Below are 21,739 nucleotides of genomic sequence, written 5' to 3'. Positions count from 1 at the left end.
CTGATTATTGGATGCTCATACAAAACAATATGAGGTCCATAAATTTGATCAAGGTTCTTCCTGAGAATCTGAAACTCCTGGACTCCTCCAAGTACTTTTCTTAACTCCACTTATACACTCTTATTTGAAATACCAGCATCACAGGAAAAAACTATTTGGATTCAACTTTCCCCATTTCAACTAATCTAATTTATTGAAATGTTATACTTTATTTTTCACTGACCTTATTCTTCTTCACATACAGTCATTTATTTGTTTCTGCAGAAGAATTAACATCAAAACTTTTGAGGATAGCAAAATCCATGAATGCTCAAATCTCTTATACCAAATGGTGGAGTATTTGCATGTTGTTATGGTACCTGCATGAATGTTTCATAGACTTGGTCTCTGGCTGGTCCATGTCTATATCTGGTTATGGATACCCTATGTCTAGGCTGATTTAGTTGGCATGGTGTTTAAGACGAGATAATTTGTTCTGCACAAACACATGACTCAATTTCCATGCTACTTTTCAAAGATGACAGGCACAGTACTGACAGACTGCCTCTTTGAGAGGTAATAGAACCTTGTGGGCTCTGACATATTGGATAGATTAACTCACTGATAGATTAATCATTTGATAGCATTATTGGAAGATAATGGAAACTTTCAGAAATGGGACATAGTAGGGGGCACACTTTGGAGGCTACATCTTGTCAGGGGTCCCTCTCTGTCTTTGCTTTCTGTCCATTATGCACTTAGCATCCTCTGCCATGTGTAACCACCACCATGATATTCTACCTTACCTCAGTCCCAATGCAATGATTCCACTCAACCTTGGATGGATCCTCACTAACTCTAAACCAAAATAAATCTTTACTCTTTTAAGTTGTTTCTCTCAGGTATCCATCACATCAGCAAAAAGCCTAACACAAATATCCTACACATATTCTCCTGTATCCTTTAAGTCATCTCTGAAAGACTTGCCTTGCTGAAAAAATGTAAATTCTGTGTAAGTAGTTCTTATACTGGGCTACTTAGGTAGCTCTTTTGACAAGACAAAATATCTGAACTTGTTTATTACACAATCAATTCTTTTTACAAATAGCTTCAATTTGAGTTCAGTTGAATACATCTATGAAAAATTCAGAGAACAGAAGACTGGCTATGTTTATATCATATGAGAAAAAGATGTTCATGTTTAATAAACTGTGTAACTCTCTAAATTGTGATTCAATACATTTGTGTTAATTTTTCTCCATTGGTTTTGTGTTTTCTATTTTGTATGTGTGTTCATGTAAAAGAAACAGGAAAGGAGCCAGAGACAGGGAAATGAGAAAGACACAGAAACAAACAACAGTCTGGATGTCTCCTCAGGTTTCTGGGTAGTGAGAAATCCAAGGATCTGAATTTCAATGATTTTTACTTGTCATATTTAATCTGCCATGTGACACAGAAGCCACTGAGATATCTGATCAGACTATCATTTTTTGCTAATATATCTAATTTATATCTGGGGTATACTGTTTTTTGCTCATCTGCAACCACTTTTCCACATCAGCCACATCCCAAGCCCTTTTTGCTTTAGTTTGTTTTTGATAAATTATTGGGTTTTTGCTTTGTCCAGACTTTGCCTCCTATTTCTGACTTCTCATAGCTTAGAATAAAGACAAGTACCACTGGCTTTAACACATCAAACCTTTAAAAGACACTTTTCTTCACCAACATGGTTCTCTCCTATCATGGTATTAACAACCACTGTCTGTGTCTGTTTTTTGATACCCTATGTTTACGCTGCTTTGTAGGCATGGTGCCTTAGACAAGAGATAATTTGCTCTGCACACTATCCATGACTCTGTTTCCTTGCTACTTGTCAAAGAATGACAGGTACAGTGCAGAGAAACTCCTTTTGTGGTGTCTTCTGGCAACCTGATGTATGATATTACAATCTGCCATAAAGAATCAATTCACCTGCTCAGCACCTCTGTCTTCAATGTTCTCAGTCACTGTGTTCCTCCTACATGACTATTTACATATTGTGATTCCTTACTTTTCCATTGACATACCCCCTAAATGTTCTCACATATTTAATTGTTGCTACCAAATCTCATGACATTGGGAAATGATAATTAGACAATAAAAGTTTACACATAATTGATTAGAGGTGTATTTATTTGATTTTCAAGTAATATTTTGCCCAAATGTTGTTTAGCCATTGTAATTTGGAAGTGAATAGTATTAATGAAATTATGACTGATAAACATAGGGACCACACATTATTTGGGCACTTTGAAAATGTCTTAATTATTTGATAAATTTTTAATATGTTAAACACTATATACATGTATATATATCAATATATGACACTATATATATCCTCTAAAGAAAAGTAATGATTTATTTTCCAATTCAAAAGAAAGAAAACATTTTATTTTCCTTTTACAAAACTGAAGTTTCCCTAATATCAATTGCTGCTTCTAGCATCTCATCTAGGAAATAAGACCAAGGAACAATAATAGATTTTACATAATACATTATCTTACAGATGATTGGCACATAGCTGGTAACAAAAAAATATTAATTGGGTTACCGAAGGAGGCTACCACACCTAATGAATTCCTCTCCCAAGTCTCAAATAAGGAGAAAGCAAGGTTTTTGTTGTGTTTGTGCTCCCATAACTAGTTTCAGTATTCAGTGATTACAGGGCATATGGCTACCAGGATTTGGAGTTAAGAGGAAACTTGAATTCAGCAATGTAAAGTCAGAGGGGAACCTTCTTCCTTACAAAATCCTCCAAAAGTTGCATTTAATGAGCTGGTACACAAGTTGTCTAAGTTTTCCAGACTGTCAAACTTGAGTTATACTCTTATATTAGTCTAGTCAGTTTCACATAGTTTTTTTTTAATAAATATCATTAAAAGTTTAAACCAAACAAAAATATAAGTCACTTCATGACTGGGTATCTCTCTTTCAACTAATACTCCATTTATGAGCGAAAAATTTAGGGAAAAAAGAAAGAGTAAGTAGCATGTTTGGTTCCTACAAAATTGTCAATACCTTTTTCAGAAACAAGTCACCACTGTAGCTGTACCTGAAAATCATTTGCGAGAGCAAATGTGGCCCTTGATATTTTTAAAAAATACATAAGAGTTGAAGGTGGAGCATTCAAATCAATCTCGGTGCCTTGTTCAGTTATATATACCTATAACACCTTCCCATGGAGCGGCAACCAGAAATATGGAGCATATATACTTTATCTCCATAAAAAGGCATTTATTTGTGGAAAGCTGGAAATAATATACTCTAAAAGAATGGGCTGAGAACAAATCCAAAATATGTTTACATATCATAGTAACTTGCCACCAATTAAACAGTAGCATCATCAGTATCTATTCCATTCTTTGTGAGCAAGACTTAGGAAACATCTTCTTATAGAAGAGAATTATTTTGAGAAAGAAAGAAAAAAGAAAGAATGAATGAAAGAAGGAAGGAAGGAAGGAGGGAGGAGGGAGGGAGGAAGGAAAAAGACAGGGAGGGAAGCAGAGAGGGATGAAGGAAGGGAAAGACATTAGGAGGGAGGAAGAGATGGTAGGAGGAAGGGAGAGAGGGTTGGGCAGAGAGAGATCTTCATGTTTTTCCCTGTGAAGGAATGAAACAAACAAAATAAAAACATGAATGGGAGCCTATTTTGGTGATTTACCCTCATATTCTGTAATGAGGTCACATGTATTGCATAAACCAAACAGAATAAGACAGTGCCTTGAATATAGAAGAAGGCATTCATTTAAAAGGCCCATAAACTGATCATAGGAACAAAATTATCTCAGTTATGAGACCTTGTTTTTCCAAGAAATCAAGGTATTCATGATGTTTTCTGTGAGATACTTGATGCTGCAATGCCTGTGATTTTCTACACCACCAAAGGTGTGTAAAAGGCACTTGGCACACAGTGACATCCAGACTCAAGAGACTCACCTCCTGGTCCTCAACTGAACACTCCACTCCCTACACCATGTGCTACTATGGCAACTACTATGGTGGCCTGGGCTATGGCTGTGGTGGCCTAGGCTGTGGCTATGGCTGTGGCTATGGCTGTGACTATGGCTGTGGCTATGGTGGCTATGGTTATGGCTGCTACCGCCCACTGTGCTGTGGAAGATACTGGCCCTATGGCTTCTACTGAGGAATTTCCACAGAGGCTTAGCCTGTTGGGTATAACCTCCTGCTTTACTGAAAGTAACTTCCAAGTTTCTTCACAAGAGAAAAATTTAAGTGTCTTCAAAAATACTACTGAAATATTACTGAAAAAACATACTGAAGTAAACCAAAAGAAATGGAAGTCAGCATGCATATTCTGACTCTTTATTTTCAATTTGTGTGTTTGTAGCAAAGTTTTGTGCATTATCTTCATAAGGCTGTGTAAAATGTGATCAAATTGTGTAAAATGATAGGTATTATTAAATAAACTACTTAATTGCAAATATTGCTTTCCTATAGTTTCACTAATTATTTCTACCATTTTACATCTTTGTGTATTTCACATCAGAGCATTTAAAGTTTTGTATACAGGAATACCTTCTGTCTTTGCAATATGTTTTGATTACATCAGCAACTCTTCAGCCTTTGTGATTTTTTAAATTAAAATAGCTTGTCTATAGAACAACTACAGGCTTTATCATATTGAAAAAATCATCACTAATGATATTCTTTCTCCCTTACCAATATAGCACTCCAGGGGTATTTCAAATATACCAATTTATCTATTTAGAAAAAATGCATGCCCATATATATATATATATATATATATATATATATATATAGCAAGATAAATGTATCAAAATGATGATATATTTGCTATGCATAAAATTAGCATTAGGTTACTTTCTTTTTAACCCAGATGTCTAGTCTTTACCAAATGTATACATCCAATTATACTAATTTTCTCTAGAATCAAATTTTCTCCATCATTTAAGTAGTTAAATTCATCTGGGGAACTCAATCTGACACTGTTGAATACAATGAAATGCTGATAGAAAACAGTGAATGAAGGGAACAGTATTGTAAAGATGTAGATAGTGTGAAAGAGTGACTTGAAATCTGTGTGGTTCTTGATTCTAGGAGCCAGGCATGAGGATGCTGGGGGAAAGAGTAACCATCAGAATTTGGGATGGTTTTTTCATGGCAGCAAACCACAATTGGAGGCTATGATGACATAATCTTACTGAGGATGTGGTGGGGGATATGGAACTTATCACAGAGCCAGGTTTCTCCATATGTTATTAGTGGGTCAGTTTCATATGAAATCAAGATAACAATTTGATCACATGATAAACTGAGAGCACACAAGGGAGGTATGAGGATAGGTAAGACACTCAAAAAACAAGATAGCATTTGTTGCCCTCAATGCAGAGAAACTAATGCAGAAACTTTAAGGTGATAGAGGCCAATAGGAGAAGGGGATCAGGAACTAGAGAAAAGGTCAGTTCGAGAAAAATTAATTTAGAAAGTAACACTTATGTACAGGAAAGCAATGAGAGGAATCTCACACTAAAGCTATCCTTATCTCAAACAGCAAAAACCCTTGTTCCTTCCTATTATGGCTTATACTCTCTCTACAACAAAATTAGAAATAAGGGCAAAATAGTTTCTGCTGGATATTGAGGGTGTAGGGGGGAGAGGGAGGGGTTGGAGTGGGTGGTAAGGGAGGGTGTGGGGGCAGGGGGGAAAAATGACCCAAGCCTTGTATGCACATATGAATAATAAAATTAAAATAAAATAAAATAAAATAATAATTTGAAAATTAGATGGAAATTTCATCCATATCAAAATGATGAGAAAATAATCACTGGACTTTAGGACCTTCTAAAAAATAAGCATCATTAACTGACAAAGACAGAGGCCTAGCTGCTATAAGTTGGGTCCAAAGAGGTTGACAGATGCTTGCTTTTTTGTGTGTTAGATCTTGTTTGAATTAGGGTAATCAGACTTTATTTTTAGATGAATTCTTACTTTGTTGCTGAGGTGGGCCTAGAAATTCTGGGATCAAGTTATCCAGAGTTGTTGGAACTATAGGCGTGCTCCACCCCATCTGTCTCAATCAGACCATTTATAATAGCCTAGCAGCAACAATGACAAAACTCTACAGTGATATACAATATTGTAGTCTCTGCATCCTCTAATATTTTAACAAAAAATGTTAACTTCATGGACCACTATGGAATTATTCAAAGAAATAGCAGTTTTAAAAGGTACAATGTACTCAGCATGGAAATAAAACAATGAAATCTCTTGAGTTGCTGGGATTACAGACAAAAACCACTGTTGTTTGTCTACAAATAAATTTTTATTTAAATGTAAATTAACTTATAATTTTCTCTTTATTACAATGTGTTTTATATTGTTCAAAATGTTGACTAGTCAACTGTCATTAATAATATTTTTGTAAAACATATTCATTTAACCTTTATAATCATATGTATAATACATTTAAAAGGATTTTTATGCAGTACAATGCACAGAGAATTTTTTTATCTATTTGAGTGACTAATCAACTCAACACCATCTAACAAAAAGAGAATCCTTTCCCCTCATGGCACCCAACATGAAATTTTTTTTATTTTGATAGAGTTGTCCCTCTGTATCCATGGGAGATTAGTTTCAGGACCCCTTGTGGACATAAAACTCCACCAATGCTTACATCCCTTAGTAAAGTTATGTAGTATTGCATATAACCTATGCATAGCCCACCTTATATGTTAAATCATTTCTAGATTACTTTTACTACCTAATACAGTGTAAATACTAGGTAAAAAGTTGCAATGCTGTGTTGTGTGGGGAGCAGTGACAAAGAAAACACATCTGTACGTATTCCACTCAGATCCAGGTTTTACCCTAAGATTTTCAATTCAAATCTGGCTGAACAAGAAGGTAGGTACTGTACATACAAAGTATCTATTCTATGTCTTTTTTAAATCTTTATTTTTCCCTACAAACATTTCTTTTCTTTTTTCTATTCTATGAGTTTTAGTGTACTATGTCTTCAGTACCAGTTAGCCTTTAGATTTTTGGAATTTTTGTTTCGGTTCTGTCTTTGGTTGTCCTAGAACATATGACTTAATTTGAAACACTCATTGTTTATCATGTTATTGTTTTGATACTAACTTTTGTAATTAATTTTATTTGATAAAAAACCCAAAGTTGCTCAATATTTGTAATATTTTAGGGCTTTATGTATCTCAGATTGTGATCAGTTTTCACATAACTGCTCCATGTGCTTTTTCAAATACATTTTCTGATGCTGGGTTTAGTTAGTTTAATTCTTTGGTCAAGATTATTGATTTCATAGTTTGGGTTTTTTGTGTTCTTGCATATTATTTTTATTTTTGCTAGCTCCTTCCTGTTATTAAGATGTGTATTTTATTATACTAATTATACTTTTAGAAATCCTTTTTGCCATTTATTATGGCATGTTATTTAAATCATGTTGAATAAACGTTTCTTAGTTTTTCCTGATGGATTGGCCTCTGTATGATTACAACATTTTTCCTTTATTTCTAACTATTTTTATGGCCCTAAATTTTACCATGCCTGATACATATCTAGCATAACTACACTGCTTTTCCTTACCTTAAGTTTGCAGCATACCGCTTTCCATTTCTGACTTTCAAACATCCCATCACATGATATAAGTTTGTCTTTTTGAATCACTGTATAGTTTGGAATTTTACTTTTTCCTTGGTTTGTATTATCTGCATTTTAATGGAAATATTTACTTTACATTACTGACATATTTGGGTTTTGACCTACCATTCCTGTATTTGTTTTATGTTTGTCTTAATAGTTTTTTTCCATTTTCCCTGTTTTCCTGACTTTATTAAATTAATGTAATACTTTATATTCCATTTCCCCTCTTGACTTGAAAATCATCTGTTCTTTTATTATTCTTGTACTGGTTCACTAGAGAATAAAATAGGTATTTTTTTCTTACTGCATTTTAACATAACAGCATTTTACTACTTATATAGTCTAGAGCCTTAAAGCACATTTACTAAATTATACACCTTTGTATCTTTTGTGAATTATTTCAAGCATGGTGAATCTGCATATATGTTATATCCCATGGAGATGATAATGATGATGCAGTATTTTATATACACAATACCTATTTGTATTTGCCCATATAAATAGAAGTATTCATTCATGCCTTGCTCCTCACACTTTAAATTTATTTGCTTCTTTCCATCAGAAATCAAAGTTTTCTGGATAAAGAATACTAACGTATTCTTTAAGTGTAAGTATATTAATGATACAATCTCTTTGTAGTTTTTGACAAAAGAAGTATGATTAATTTTTCTTAAGATATATTTTCACTGGCAACTCTTTAACAAAGAGCATTGCTTTTTAAAAAACAAAGAAATTTCTTTTTTGCATAAATAAAGTATAGGGAATGATTTGCACATGATTAGATGAACTGCATTCCCTTAATAATATTATTTGCATATCAAGAAAATACTAAGTTTGCCAGGCACCAGTGGCTCACGCTTATAATCCTAGCTACTCAGGAGGCAGAGATCAGGAGGATTTCAGTTCAAAGAAAGCCAGGGGAAATAGTGAGACCCTATCTCAAAAAACACTTCACAAAAAAAGGCTGGCAGAGTGGCTCAAGGTGTAGTCTCTGAGTCCAAGCCCGAGTACCGTAAAAAAAAAAAAAAAAAAGAAAGAAAAGAAAAAAAGAAAGAGAGAAAAGAAAATACCAAGTCAAATGGTAATGGGAATTCAAAAACAAAACATGAAGGGTATTTTGTACAGGAGAAGATTCAGTTGAGAGAAACAAGAACTCAATCAACCACTACATGTTCTGGAGTAAAATGTTTTCCCTACTGCTCAGAGTTACACTGCTGTCTCAGTAAGTCAGGAAGTTGTGAAAACCACAGGTCATCCTCAGGAAAGTAATCAATATCTCTTATGAAGCTCACATATTCTAAAAGGAATACATGATCCTTTCCCTGTTATCTGATAATATGGCTTTTGCTTTTTTTAAGCAATCTTGTTCAATTTTGGCCAAGAGCATGTCATTGAAATACTTTACCTTGAAATGCTTCTAGAAGAATACCCTGAGAAATGTAATTTCCTGTTCCTATAGTAAATGAAAGAAAGTACAAAGTTGAAAATAATATAGAACTGCTTCAGAAATCCAGTATTAAGGGTTGCACTATTTAGATAAGAAATATTTTCTTCTTTTTTACATTTTTAAAATTTTTTCATTAGCCTAATTCAAGTAAGAACTGACACAAAATAAAGATCCTTGTGTTTTGGGAAGAATTAGTCAACCTAATTGACTGAACTTGTAGGGGCTACATGTGTGCTTCTGTCAATTAATGATGCTTCTTTCTGGCAGGTCCTGAAGTCTAGTGATCATTTTCTCATCATTTTTATATGGATGCAATTTCCATCTAATTTTCAAGTTACCCTGCTTGGTTTGTTATGCAACTGACCCATGAAACTTCAGAATTTCTAAAATATCTTAAGGAGAAACTCGGTTCTGTGATAAGCTGCATATCCCCCACCACATCCTCAGTAAGATTATGTCATCATATGCCTCCAATTGTGGTTTGCTGCCCTGAGAAAAGCACCCAAAATTCTGATGGTTACTCTTTCCCTCAGCATCCTCATGCCTGGCTCCTAGAATCAAGACCCACATGAATTTCAAGTCACTTGTTCACACTATCTCCATCTTTAGAATACTGTTCCCTTCATTCACTGTTTTCTATCAGCATTTCATTCAACAGTGTCAGCTTGAGTTACCCAGGTGAACATAATTACTTAAATGATGGAAACAATTTGATTCTAGAGAAAATTAGTATGCATAGATGTATACATTTGATAAAGACCAGACTTCTGGGTAAAAAGAAAATAACCTAATACTGTTTTGATACTTACCAAATATATCATGATTTTGATAAATTTATCGTTATATTTAGGCATACATTTTCTCTAAATAGATAAATTGGTATATTTGAAGTACCACTGGACTATTATATTGGTAAGGCAGAATATTATTATTAGTGATGACTTTTTCAACATGATAAAAACTGTAGTTATTCTATAAGCCAGCTATTTTTTAATTAAAAAACATCACAAAGGCAGAAGAGTTGCTGAGGTAATCTTTGAATGCTCAAAGATACAGAGCATTCCAATATGTATAAATTTTAATGTTCTGATGTGAAATACAACTTGTTTTGCAAATCATGATAGAAAGCAGCCATTTTAAACACTTGCTATGAGGAGCATAAGCATGGTAAATTGTAGGAGAGATTAAAAGACATACAAAAATAGATTTTAATATGTTAAAAAATATTTCTTTGTGTTCATTTTAGGTATCTAATGTCCACAAAAGATCTCTAGTTTTTTTTTCTCTCTCTGTCTCTCATCTCTCTCTTTGCTCTCATCTCTATCTCTCTCTACTATCTCTCTCCCCATCTGTTTTTCAACACCCCAACAAAAAACCACACACACAACATGACAAACCACACACAAAAGGACAAAGATGCCAAAATGGTAGAAATAATTTAATAAAATTTTAAGAAAGCAAGTTTGCAATTAAATAGAATGTATTTAATAGTACCTATCATTTTACACAATTTGATTACACTGTATATTGCATTATAAAGATAACGCAAAATCTTTCTCCCAGCTAACCCAATTCAGTTGAAAATGATGAGTCAAAAGGGGCATGCTGAATACACCATTTCTTTTATTTTAGTTCAGTATGCAGCATTTTGAAGATATTTAAAATTTTCTCATTTGAAGAAACTTGGAATTACTTCCAGTACAGCAGAAGGTTATAGTCAATAGGCTAAGCCACTGTGGAAATTCCTCAGTAGAAGCCATAGGGCCAGTATCTTCCACAGCACAGTGGGCAGTAGCATCCATAACCATAGCCACCATAGCCACAGCCCAGGCCACCATAGCAGTTGGTGTAGTAGCACATGGTGTAGTAGTAAAGTGTTCAGTTGAGGACCAGGAGGTGAGTCTCTTGAGTCTGGATATCACTGTATGCCAAGTGCCTTTTATACACCCTCGGTGGTGTGGAAAACCACAGGCATTACAGCATCAAGCATCTCACTAACGTGCCTCAGACAACATTAATAATACCTTGATTTATTTTAAAAATTATTCTCTCATAACTGAGATAATCTTTTTCTATATCAGGATTCCATGATCAATTTATGATCCTTTAAAATGAATTTCTTCTTTTATTGTCAAGACTCTGGCCCATTCTATATTTAGTTTATTCAAAACATGTGACTTCATAACAGGGTATGAGGTAAATCATCAAAATAGGTAACTCATTGTATTTTTGTTTTATTTCTATTCCTCCACGGGAAAAAGTAAAAATTCTCTCTCTCTCTCTTTCTCTCACACACACATCAAGTTAAGCAGGAAGATTGGTAGGAGGATGATGGTTTGAGAATGGCCCAGAGCAAAAATGTGAGACTCTATTCAAAAAATAACAAAAAGAAAAAAAAAAGGAAGGCACGGAATGGCTTTGGATGAGTGAGTCAAATGGTAGGGCATTTGTTTAGCAACTACAATGTGCTGACTTCAAATTCCAGTAGAACATCATTCTGAGTGAGGGAGCCTGGCCCAAAAGACCAAAAATCGTATGTTCTCCCTCGTATGCAGACATTAGATCAAGGGCAAACACAACAGGGGATTGGACTTTGATCACATGATAAAGCAAGAGCACACAAGGGAGCTATGAGGATAGGTAAGACACCTAAAAAACTAGCTAGCATTTGTTGCCCTAACGCAGAGAAACTAAAGCAGATACTTTAAAGCAACTGAGGCCAATAGGAGAAGGGGACCAGGAACTAGAGAAAAAGTTAGTTTGAGAAGAATTAATTTAGAAGGTAACACACATGTACAGGAAAGCAATGCAAGTCAACTCCCTGTATAGCTATCCTTATCTCAACTAGCAAAAACCCTTGATCCTTCCTATTATTTCTTATACTCTCTCTTCAACAAAATTAGAGATAAGGGCAGAATAGTTTCTGCCCAGTAGTGAGGGGGAAGGGGTGAAGGGGGAGAAGGGAGGGGGTGGAAGGAAGGGGGGAGAAATTACCCAAACATTGTATGTACATATGAATAAAATAAAAATTAAAAAAAAAAGAAAATTCAAGATGGATATTGAGGCACAGGCTTATAATTACAGCTATGTGGAAGTTGAGTTAGGAGGAAAGAATTCTAAGGGTGGCTCTGGGCAAAGTGAAAACTCCAAAAGAAAATAAACTATAAAACAAAAAGGGCTGGGAGTGACTCAAGTGGACTCAAGTGTTAGGGCATGTACCTAGCAAGAGTGAAGCCCTGAATTCAAACAACAGTATGGCCAATTTTTTTAAATAATAAGAAATTAAGTCAGATTAAAAAAAAAAGAAAAACCTTTTATCCACACATGACACATCCCACTCCAAATATACCTAATCTTGTCTTGTCTTGGAAGCCAAGCAGTATCAGGTCTGGTTAGTGCTTACAAGGGAGACCTTTGCCAAGTCATCTGAGAAGATTGGAAGGCAGGAATTCACTTAGATGAAGCTATGCTCCCCAGTGTCCTTAAATAAATGTTTGATGTCATAGAGATAGTCTTTGCTGTTCCTTTATGGAGCTAAATGTGAAAGGCAAGACAATGTATGAAAAAAATAGCAACAAAGATTTAACCGAGTGAAATGCCTCCTTGTGTTGAATAGCTGAAGCTCATCACCAAAGCAGCAAATACATCATGCCCTTGAGGTGATGCATTTGGCCCTGGGTTTAAATTTCAATTTTTACATTTTGTTTACGTTTATAAAGATGGTTTACATCAGTCATGACTGGATGTCAAAGAGAGGCCAAATGAGTTATCACTATATAAAAATAAAATTCACCCAAAATACATATTATTAATTTTGTTTATTATTGTAACCATTATTCATTTATTACTTACTGTAGTCTAGTAATATTACAGTGCTGTGATTATTATTATCTATTTAATATTTTTCATGAGAACTAATTACTCTTGAGAGGAAGAGATTGTTGAAATAGTGGAAAGTAGATTTTTTGAAAAGATTGTTCTAAAGGGATTTCACAGTAAAGATCTAATGCCTTGGTAATGCCACCATTTCCAATATGAATGAATGGGCAGAGCTGATGACAAGGGCTCTTTCCAAAAGGACATTTCCACACAAATGACAGAGCCACAGAGTCAGCACAGGACTCCTGGCAGTATTTTTCTTCTCTCTTTCTATGAAGTATAGAAGACAGTCACAAGAATGTGGGATGGAGGGAACAGAATGCAATCACACAGGAGGACAGCTTCACAAAGAAGCTGTTAAGACCTTGTGACTATGGGAATAGTGCTGTTATTGTAAGCAATGCAACACTATAAACCTGAATATATGAGATAAGAATGCAGCCAAACTAGATGGAGATGATAGGAGAGACACAAAGTCAGATGAAAACATTCTGTGTAAGCAGTTTGGACAAAATGTGTGAACTAACACTAACCTTTGTCTTTTCCCAAAATACATTTGGTATAATATGTTTTTATGCATTCTGACATGAAAATGTGCAGAGCAATTAAAAGAATTTTATGTCTTCTTCACTAAGAGTCCCTAATTGTTGACATTTTAGAACATCTACAAGAATATTTCACTGTGAAATATTCTCATCTTCTATCACTTCTGCCATCTGACTTAACGTCTTGTAAATGTCACTGTCCCTCATGTGTTACTGTGGAGTTATCACATTGACATTCCAGTTTGAGAATTGTGCTTCTCCCAAGGCAACACAGCCTCTTTCCTAGAATTTCCTTTGTCTTGTGGTCATCCTGGGTTTGCTGTAAATATTTTCCACCAGCAGCAGAGGAATGGGATCACTTTTCCCTTCTCTTCTTTCAGTTGAAAATGTTGCATCTTGACATGAAGAGATGCTTCTACACATAGAAAGCTGAAACCAGGAATTGGGCAGGGCTTTCTTGAGGATTTTCTCTAGAGTAGCTAAGGCATTTTACTGCTTGGCTCTGAGTCATGTGCAGGAAATAAGATATGTTGCCATTAAACTTAAAGAGCACAATGAGAAATTGCCTTGAGTAAGGTCTGGTGTAGCTATGAAGGGTGTTATGTTCAGCAATCTGTCTACATGTGCATTAGTATTTAGGATACTAGATGCATTAATCTAGTTTAATCTCAAGGAAGTTTGACCAAATAAAGAGCTCTATATAATCAAACATCCTCACATATTATTGATGTACAAGAGGGTTGCATGACGGACAGAACATGTCTGAGACAAGTCTTCTAGTCTGCATTGCTGCTAAATGACACTCCCCATTATCTGACTCAATACCATTTTACTCAGATCAACAAGCTTACTCTTATTTGACTATCCAGAATCTCTAGATATATGGATGTATTTCTGAAAAAATCAGTTTCTAACTAGGAATACAAAGATATTAAAATAAAATGTGCAAATAAGTGATAGACAAAATAGATAAATGTAAAGCATTTTTCAATATAAACAAAATTTATTGAAAAAGAAACAAAGTCTTCCCTTTGAAGTTGTTAAGTTACAATGAATGATGAAGGAATAATGTAATTGCTTTTTATGAATGGTGAGGTATTAAATGTGACTTTATCAATGCAGTTGAAGCATGCTGACTCTGAAGTTTTGAATATGAAGATGAAATTTCACAGAATAGACTTGTCACTGCTTTGAAAGAGAAATAAGTTACTTATAGAATAATGATGGGGAAGCAGAGGAAGAAGAGTTCAACTGGCTTAGTGACTACAGAAGTTCCTCAGCTGGAATCCATACGGCCAGTATCTGCCATAGCGAGATGGGCAACAGCATTCTTATCTACACTGGCCACAGCCATAGCCAAAGCTGAGGCCACCATGGTAGGTGCTTGGTAGCAAATGGTGTTGACAGTGAAAGGTTCACTTGAGGAGCAGGTTATCATTTCCTCATCGTGAACGCCACCATCTGTACATGATTTTTTATACACCTTCCATGGTGGGAGAGGCAAACTGCAGGCTGGTGCTAGTCCTCTGTTTTATGTTAATTACCCGTGTTAAGTTTTAATGTATAGATTACTAAGCGTAAAAAAAACCCTTCATAGCTAGTAGTCCTTTCCTATTATGTCAGGATTCCCGCAATTGAAGTAGATATCTTTAACTAGCAACCTTTGTTATATTTGGTTTTCCCAAATATGAGGCTCAGTATGTTTTGTTGCTTTTATATCTATGACTAGTTTGCATAGGAAGCACATTTTCCTTGTGTCTTTAAATACTATTATTTTGTTATTTTGCATTTCATGTCACAATGAGATATGCATTTAGGATTTGCAAGCATCTCTATGTAGGCCTGCAGGTTCATGAGTGGAGACATTAATGAAGTTACAAAATTTCCAAATTGCCCATTTATATTTATCATGTTAACAGTTATCTATTGTACACAGTAACTTGTACTGATTATTTAATACAGATAGCTATTTATACATCCCTCTGTTATTTCAGTGCTGTCTCTTCAACTTGAAATCTGTTTTTATTCAACATTTTTACCTTAGTTTAGGTGAGCTTGCTACTGAGATTTAGCATATAATTATTTATTGATATTCCTCTAAGTGTGTAAATTAAATATGTTGGTTAAATATATGACTTTGTACATTTGTCATTCATGCTGATGGTAAAACAGCATGTACTGTGCTGGCAGAAAAGAACCTGAATGTAACATTGAGGCTGTTTATGGGAAAGGTTAGAGATCATCCAGTAATTAGGTGAATTAGTACAGGAGTAATGGAAGTGGTAGATGTCCAGAGAAGAGCTTTGGAGCTCTAGATGGGTTACTTAGAGAAACATGGTCATGATGGAGGACTCCGGTATAAAAAGTCCAACCTGGTGCCATGGTGCCTGAACCATTTGAGAAAGGAACTTTGCAAATCCTGCACAGATGTCAGAGCCTCAGCATGGTGGGTTGACATTTGTGTGAACAGGAGACAGCAGCAATTTATTTTGGTTGTAGGAGTCATGAATTGTCTTCTTCGGAATAATAGTTGAGGCTGCATGTTTCCCTATTAAAAAACTGATCAAATAAGTAAATATTTTATACAAAAGTAGCTGCTATTGAATTGGAACTCCAATTATCTTTGTGAACCCATGGGTCGAAATTTATTTTTTATTTATTTTATGAATCCAAATTATATATTTAACCTGTAAAACTTGATATTTTGATGTAAATATGCATCATGTAATGATTATTGCAGCAAGCTAATTAACACAAAAATCACTTCACAGATTATTTCTCTTTTCTTTTTGTAGTAAATAAAATAAAGAGCTCTCTCAGCAAACTGTATACAATTTTTAAATTTTTTTTATTATTCTATATATATGTATATGGTGGCATTTACAACAGTTCTTACAATATATGAGATATATCCTACTTGAATTCACCCCCTCTATCATTCCTCTGTATTCCCCAGATCCCCATTCCTGACATAGTTTCAACTGGTATGATTTTTCCATTTACATACATATGTACACGGTGTTTACACTATATTCACCCTCCCAAACCCTTTCTCCTCCTCCCCCTCCCACTGGTACCCACACCCCCTAAGAGGCCTGTTTCACCCTCTTGTTCTCTTATTTTGTAAATGAAAAAAATGACTTTTTTGTTTATGATATAGCTACACAGGGAGTGACATTTCCAGGTAGATATGTATTATAACCCAAATTGGTTCATCTCTATTTTTCTTCTTTCTCTCTTATATTTTTGTTATGGTGGTTTCAACAGGCTTGAAAAATTCTGTTTTCATTCTCATACAGAGAGTACATCAACCATATTCATCTTCTTAACTCCCTTCTTTTACCCTCCCTCTAGTAGGAGAACTTTATGTTTTTTTGTTTTTTCAGACTAATTTCTCAAGATAGAGCATAATTCTATTGTGTGGACCCTTTTAGAATTTTGAATTTACACAGAAGTCTTTGTCAAATAAGACATAAAAAATTGTATGGCCAATAATGCAAGTGTAGTCTGTAAAAAACTTAAATTCTATGTCTGGAGAAACAAGGCATAACGTTAAAGGAAACGGATACATAAGTAAATTGAGAATTCTGTGATTGAATCAATAAACTCACTTAGACACAAAAGTGAAACCAACTAAATATGATGATAACATTTATTTATATGTATTTATGAAACAAAGAACCTATTAATGATGAACAGAGAGTTCACCATAAATCATATTTTTTCATGTTCATTTTAGATACTGAATGGCCACAAAAGCCCTCTCATTCTCTCTCTTCTTCTGTCCCACTGTCCTTCTTTCCAATATCCCAACACCAATCATACACATACTATGATAAATCACTTACAAATACACAAATAAATCAAAATGTTGGAAATAATTTAGTAAAACCAAAGGAAAGCAATATTTGCAATTAAGTACAGTTTATTTATTAATACTTATCATTTTACACAATTTGGTAACATTTTACAAATCATTATAAATATAATGCAAATCCTTTTCTACAGGTGAACACACAATTCAGTTACAAATGATGGTCAAAAGGGGCATGCTGAATTTCATTTCTTTTGTTTTAGTTCAGTATGTTGTATTTTTGAAGACATTTAAGATCTTCTCATGTGAAGAAACTTGGAGATACATCCGATAAAGCAAGACCTTATAGACAATAGGCTAAGCCACTGTGGAAATTCCTCAGTAGAAGCCATAGGACCAATATTTTCCATAGCACAGTGGGCGATAGCAGCCATAACCATAGCCACCATAGCCACAGCCATAGCCACAACCAGAACCACAACCATAGCCACAGCCATAGCCACAGCCTAGGCCACCACAGCCATAGCCCAGGCCACCATAGTAGTTGCCATAGTAGCACATGGTGTAGGGAGTGGAGTGTTCAGTCGAGGACCAGGAGGTGAGTCTCTTGAGTCTGGATGTCCCTGTGTGCCAAGTGCCTTTTATACACCTTTGGTGGTGTGGGCATTGCAGCATCAAGCATCTCACTAACGTGCTTCAGACCATATCATTAATACCTTGCTTTGTTTTGAAAACTAAGCTCATAACATAATTTTGTTCTTATGTAAGGATTCCATGATCAATTTATAGGACTTTAAAATGAAATTATATTCTATTTTCAAGGTTCTGACTCATTAGATTATTCAACACGTGTGACCTCATTATACAGTGTGAAGTAAATCATCAAAGCAGGTATTTCATTTTTATATTTGATTTTTTTTGTTTCTATTCCTCAACAGGCAAAAGGTAAAGATTGGTCTTTCTCTTTTCTTTTTTGGTTTCTTTTTCAGAATTCTATTTTTTTAAATTATTGCATTATTGTTGTACAAGGGATACTATTTATAAAAGTTCTTACAATATATCATGCATAGTTGAATTTATTTCTTCCATCATCATTTATTCTTCTTCCCCCTTTCCTGGAATAGTTTCAACCTGTCTCATTTTTTCATTTTCATACAAGAGTACATACTATTTCTACCACTTTTATCTTCCTACACCCTTTTCTTATGTCCTCCCCTCTCCCACTGGTAAGAACTCTCAGACGGAACCTTATTTATATTCTTATTCTCCATTTTTGAAAAAAGGCATTTTTGGTTTTTTTTTTTTTTAGTATAGCTCTACAAGGAGTTTCACTGTGACATTTCCATGTCTATATGGACTATAACCCAAATTGGTTTATCCCCTCTATTTTTCTCCTTTCTATCTTAGTTCCCTTATTCTGTATTCATACATCAACCATAATCACCTTCTTAACTTCCTTCTTTTACCCTTTCTCTCCCTTTAGTGACTTCTCATTAGCATAACCTGGTTTTCATAAAATTGCTTGTATTTGTATTGTGTCTGTCTCCTACATATAAGAGAATACATGTAGCCTTCATCTTTTGGAAACTGGCTTACTTTACTTTCCATGATGTACTCCAATTGCATCCACTTACAATTAATCCATATGGTTTCATTCTTCCTTATGGCTGAATAAAACTCCATTGCATGTAGATAGATAGATAGATAGATAGATAGATAGATAGATAGATAGATATTTATATACATATAGATATAAATATAAAGGTTATATTAAGTTGAAGTACATTCCTTCTATTCCTTGCTTCATAAGAACTTTATCATGAAAGGATATTCAGTTTTTTCTGCATTTTGAAATGATCATGTGAATTTTCTTTCAATTTTTGTATCTTTGTTAAGATTTGCTTTGTAACATAAAAATATCTATTTTGGACAAAATTTCATGGACTGCTGAAAAGAATGTATATTTTGCTGTTTCAGGATTGCATACTCTGGACTTCTGTCAAGTCCTCTTAATCTATAATCTATGGTGTCCTTCAATTCCAAAGTTTATGTTGTCTTTGTCTGGGTGACCTATTGATGATAGATGAGTATTGACATCTCCCACTATCGCTGTGTTGGAGTCTATCTGTGTTTCCAAGACCAGTATTGTATGTTTGATGAAGTTGGGTGCACCAAAATTGGGCACATATTACCTAACAATTTTATTTCCTCTAGATATATTGCCCCTTTCATTAGTTTAGCTATACCTGTCTGTTTTAAGGGGCCGTTAGCTTGTTAAATCTTTTTTCAATCTTTTCCCCCTAAGCCAACTTTTATTTCTGTCTGTAACATGGGTTTCTTGTAAACAACAAATTGTTGGGTCTTACTTTTTAATCCAGTTTGATAATCAATGGCTTTGATCTGGGAATTGAGGCCATTAGCATTTAGGATTGATATTGAGAGATATGTGCTGATTCCGGTCATTTAGTTGTTTTTGTTGTGTAGGGTTTTGTGTGTAAGAAATTAATTCTATTTGACTTTCTAAGAACTTGTCTACTGCTTCTCTTGACATTTAGTAGCTCCCATCCTTTTATGGCTATGTTTATTTTCATCTTCTGTGTGTAAGATCTCTTTGAGGATCTTCTGGATTGCTGGTTTGGTGTATTGCATGTATTCTTTTGATTTCTGTTTGTCATACAAGATTTTCATTCCACCTTCAATTTTGAATGATAACTTTTCTGGGTAGAGTATGCTAGGATTGAAATTATTTTCTTTCAGTTCTCAAAATGCCTCACTCTTGAAATGCTTTTAATGTTTCTGTTGAGAAATCTGCTGCCATTTTGATGGGTTTACCTTTGTGTTTTATTTGACTTTTCTCTCTTATTGCCTTCTATATTCTTTCCTTGTTCTCTGTTCTAGCTGTTTTAATGATAATATACCATGGAGGGGTTCTATTTTGTTGAAGTCTGTTTTATGCCCCAGAAGTCTTCCTGTACTTGGATGGCATCTCTTTCTTGAGAATTGGAAAATTTTCTGCTATTATTTTGTTGAATATATTTTATATACCTGTGGCTTATATCTTTTCTTCTTTGATGCCCATGATTCACATTTGGTCTGTTGATGGAGTTTTGGAGTTAATGTATATTGCTTTCAGTCTTTTGTCTTAAAAAATATATATATATATATTAAATACCCTTAAAAAAATCTACTTTGCCTTCAAGCCCTGAAATTGTGTCTTCCACTCTTTCTTGTCTTCTGGAGTTGCTTGGAACTGTATTTTTTATTTGACATAAGTAACTTTTTGTTTCCAGGGTTTCTGTTTCTTTTTTTGAGGGTTTCCATATATTGTTAAGCTCCTCTTTCACATCTTGCACTGCCTTCTTTATTTCACTTATCTCTTTTCTACAATTTCTTTGGTTTCATTTCAAGGTTTGTTGTAAACTTCTTTGAGTTCATTAAGTTGTTTCTGTTTCATCTTGAGTTTTTTATCCATGTCTCTTGGGATTCATTGAGGAGTTTTTATATGTCCTCTTTAAGCTCATTAAACATTCTTAACATCATTCTTCTGACCTCTGCAACTGGAGATTCATCCCCTTCACCATCCACCAGATCTTCTATTTTGTGATTGTCGGTAACCATTTGAGGAATCATATTCCCTTGACTTCTTTCTATTTTGAGATTTGCACATATATTGTTGATTAGTTAGTTTCATGCTATAATCACCTGTTGTCTTTCCCTTGGCAATATTGTCTAAAACCAACATGTAATGGGGAGACAAATGTTGTTTGCATAGATATTGATACTTAGCTAATTAAAATGATGGTGATCAAAGAGGAGACAGGAAGAAGAGAAATAGGGTATGAGGTGTGGGAGTTGTGGGATAAAAAAATGCAAGGGAGTAGGATTTGCATTTAAAAAAATTAAAAGCCAAGGAGCTACTTGTCCATTTTTTAAGGTCAATCATAGCATCTATACAAAAAGAGAAAGAAAAAGGAATACCTAAATGAGCTAAGGATTGTTCATGATTACACAACTGATTGGACTATGGTAATCCTGAGAGACACACACTTTACTTATTTATGAAAACTTTTCTCTCTTCTCGAGCAGTAAAACTCAAGAAATTTTGTATACAATTCAATCTGTACTATGAGGCCAAAATGTCCCATGATTTCTCCCATGTTCTATTGGAGATTTTACAAAGTTCATTTCCAGATAGTGACTTCTGAGCTCTCACAACTTTGAGCCTTTCTAAAACTTTCAAACCTGCCAGTCTCTCCACAATGTGCTACCACTGCCCATCTTGTGACTCAGGCTGGGTGGTACACTATGGTCATATATCCATTTACTGTCAATTACATGGTTTTATAGTACAAGTGTACAAAATTTTCAAAGTATTAAAACCAATCTCTTGAA

The 21,739-nt window shown here is 34.5% G+C and overlaps 1 protein-coding gene across 1 annotated transcript; it reads left to right on the top strand.

Annotated features, from left to right (window-relative positions):
* Positions 1-3,947: 3,947 nt before the first annotated feature.
* LOC109676247 (keratin-associated protein 20-1-like) lies at positions 3,948-4,204 on the top strand. The gene has a single exon (XM_020152716.2). It carries the CDS (start codon positions 3,992-3,994, stop codon positions 4,160-4,162), a length of 171 nt encoding a protein of 56 aa, XP_020008305.1. The 5' UTR covers positions 3,948-3,991; the 3' UTR covers positions 4,163-4,204.
* Positions 4,205-21,739: the final 17,535 nt, after the last annotated feature.

Source organism: Castor canadensis, chromosome 5, assembly GCF_047511655.1.
Source record: "Castor canadensis chromosome 5, mCasCan1.hap1v2, whole genome shotgun sequence".
Lineage (NCBI taxonomy): Eukaryota > Metazoa > Chordata > Mammalia > Rodentia > Castoridae > Castor > Castor canadensis.
Note: the sequence above shows the minus strand (reverse complement) of the source record. Positions and strands in the feature narration are given on the sequence as shown.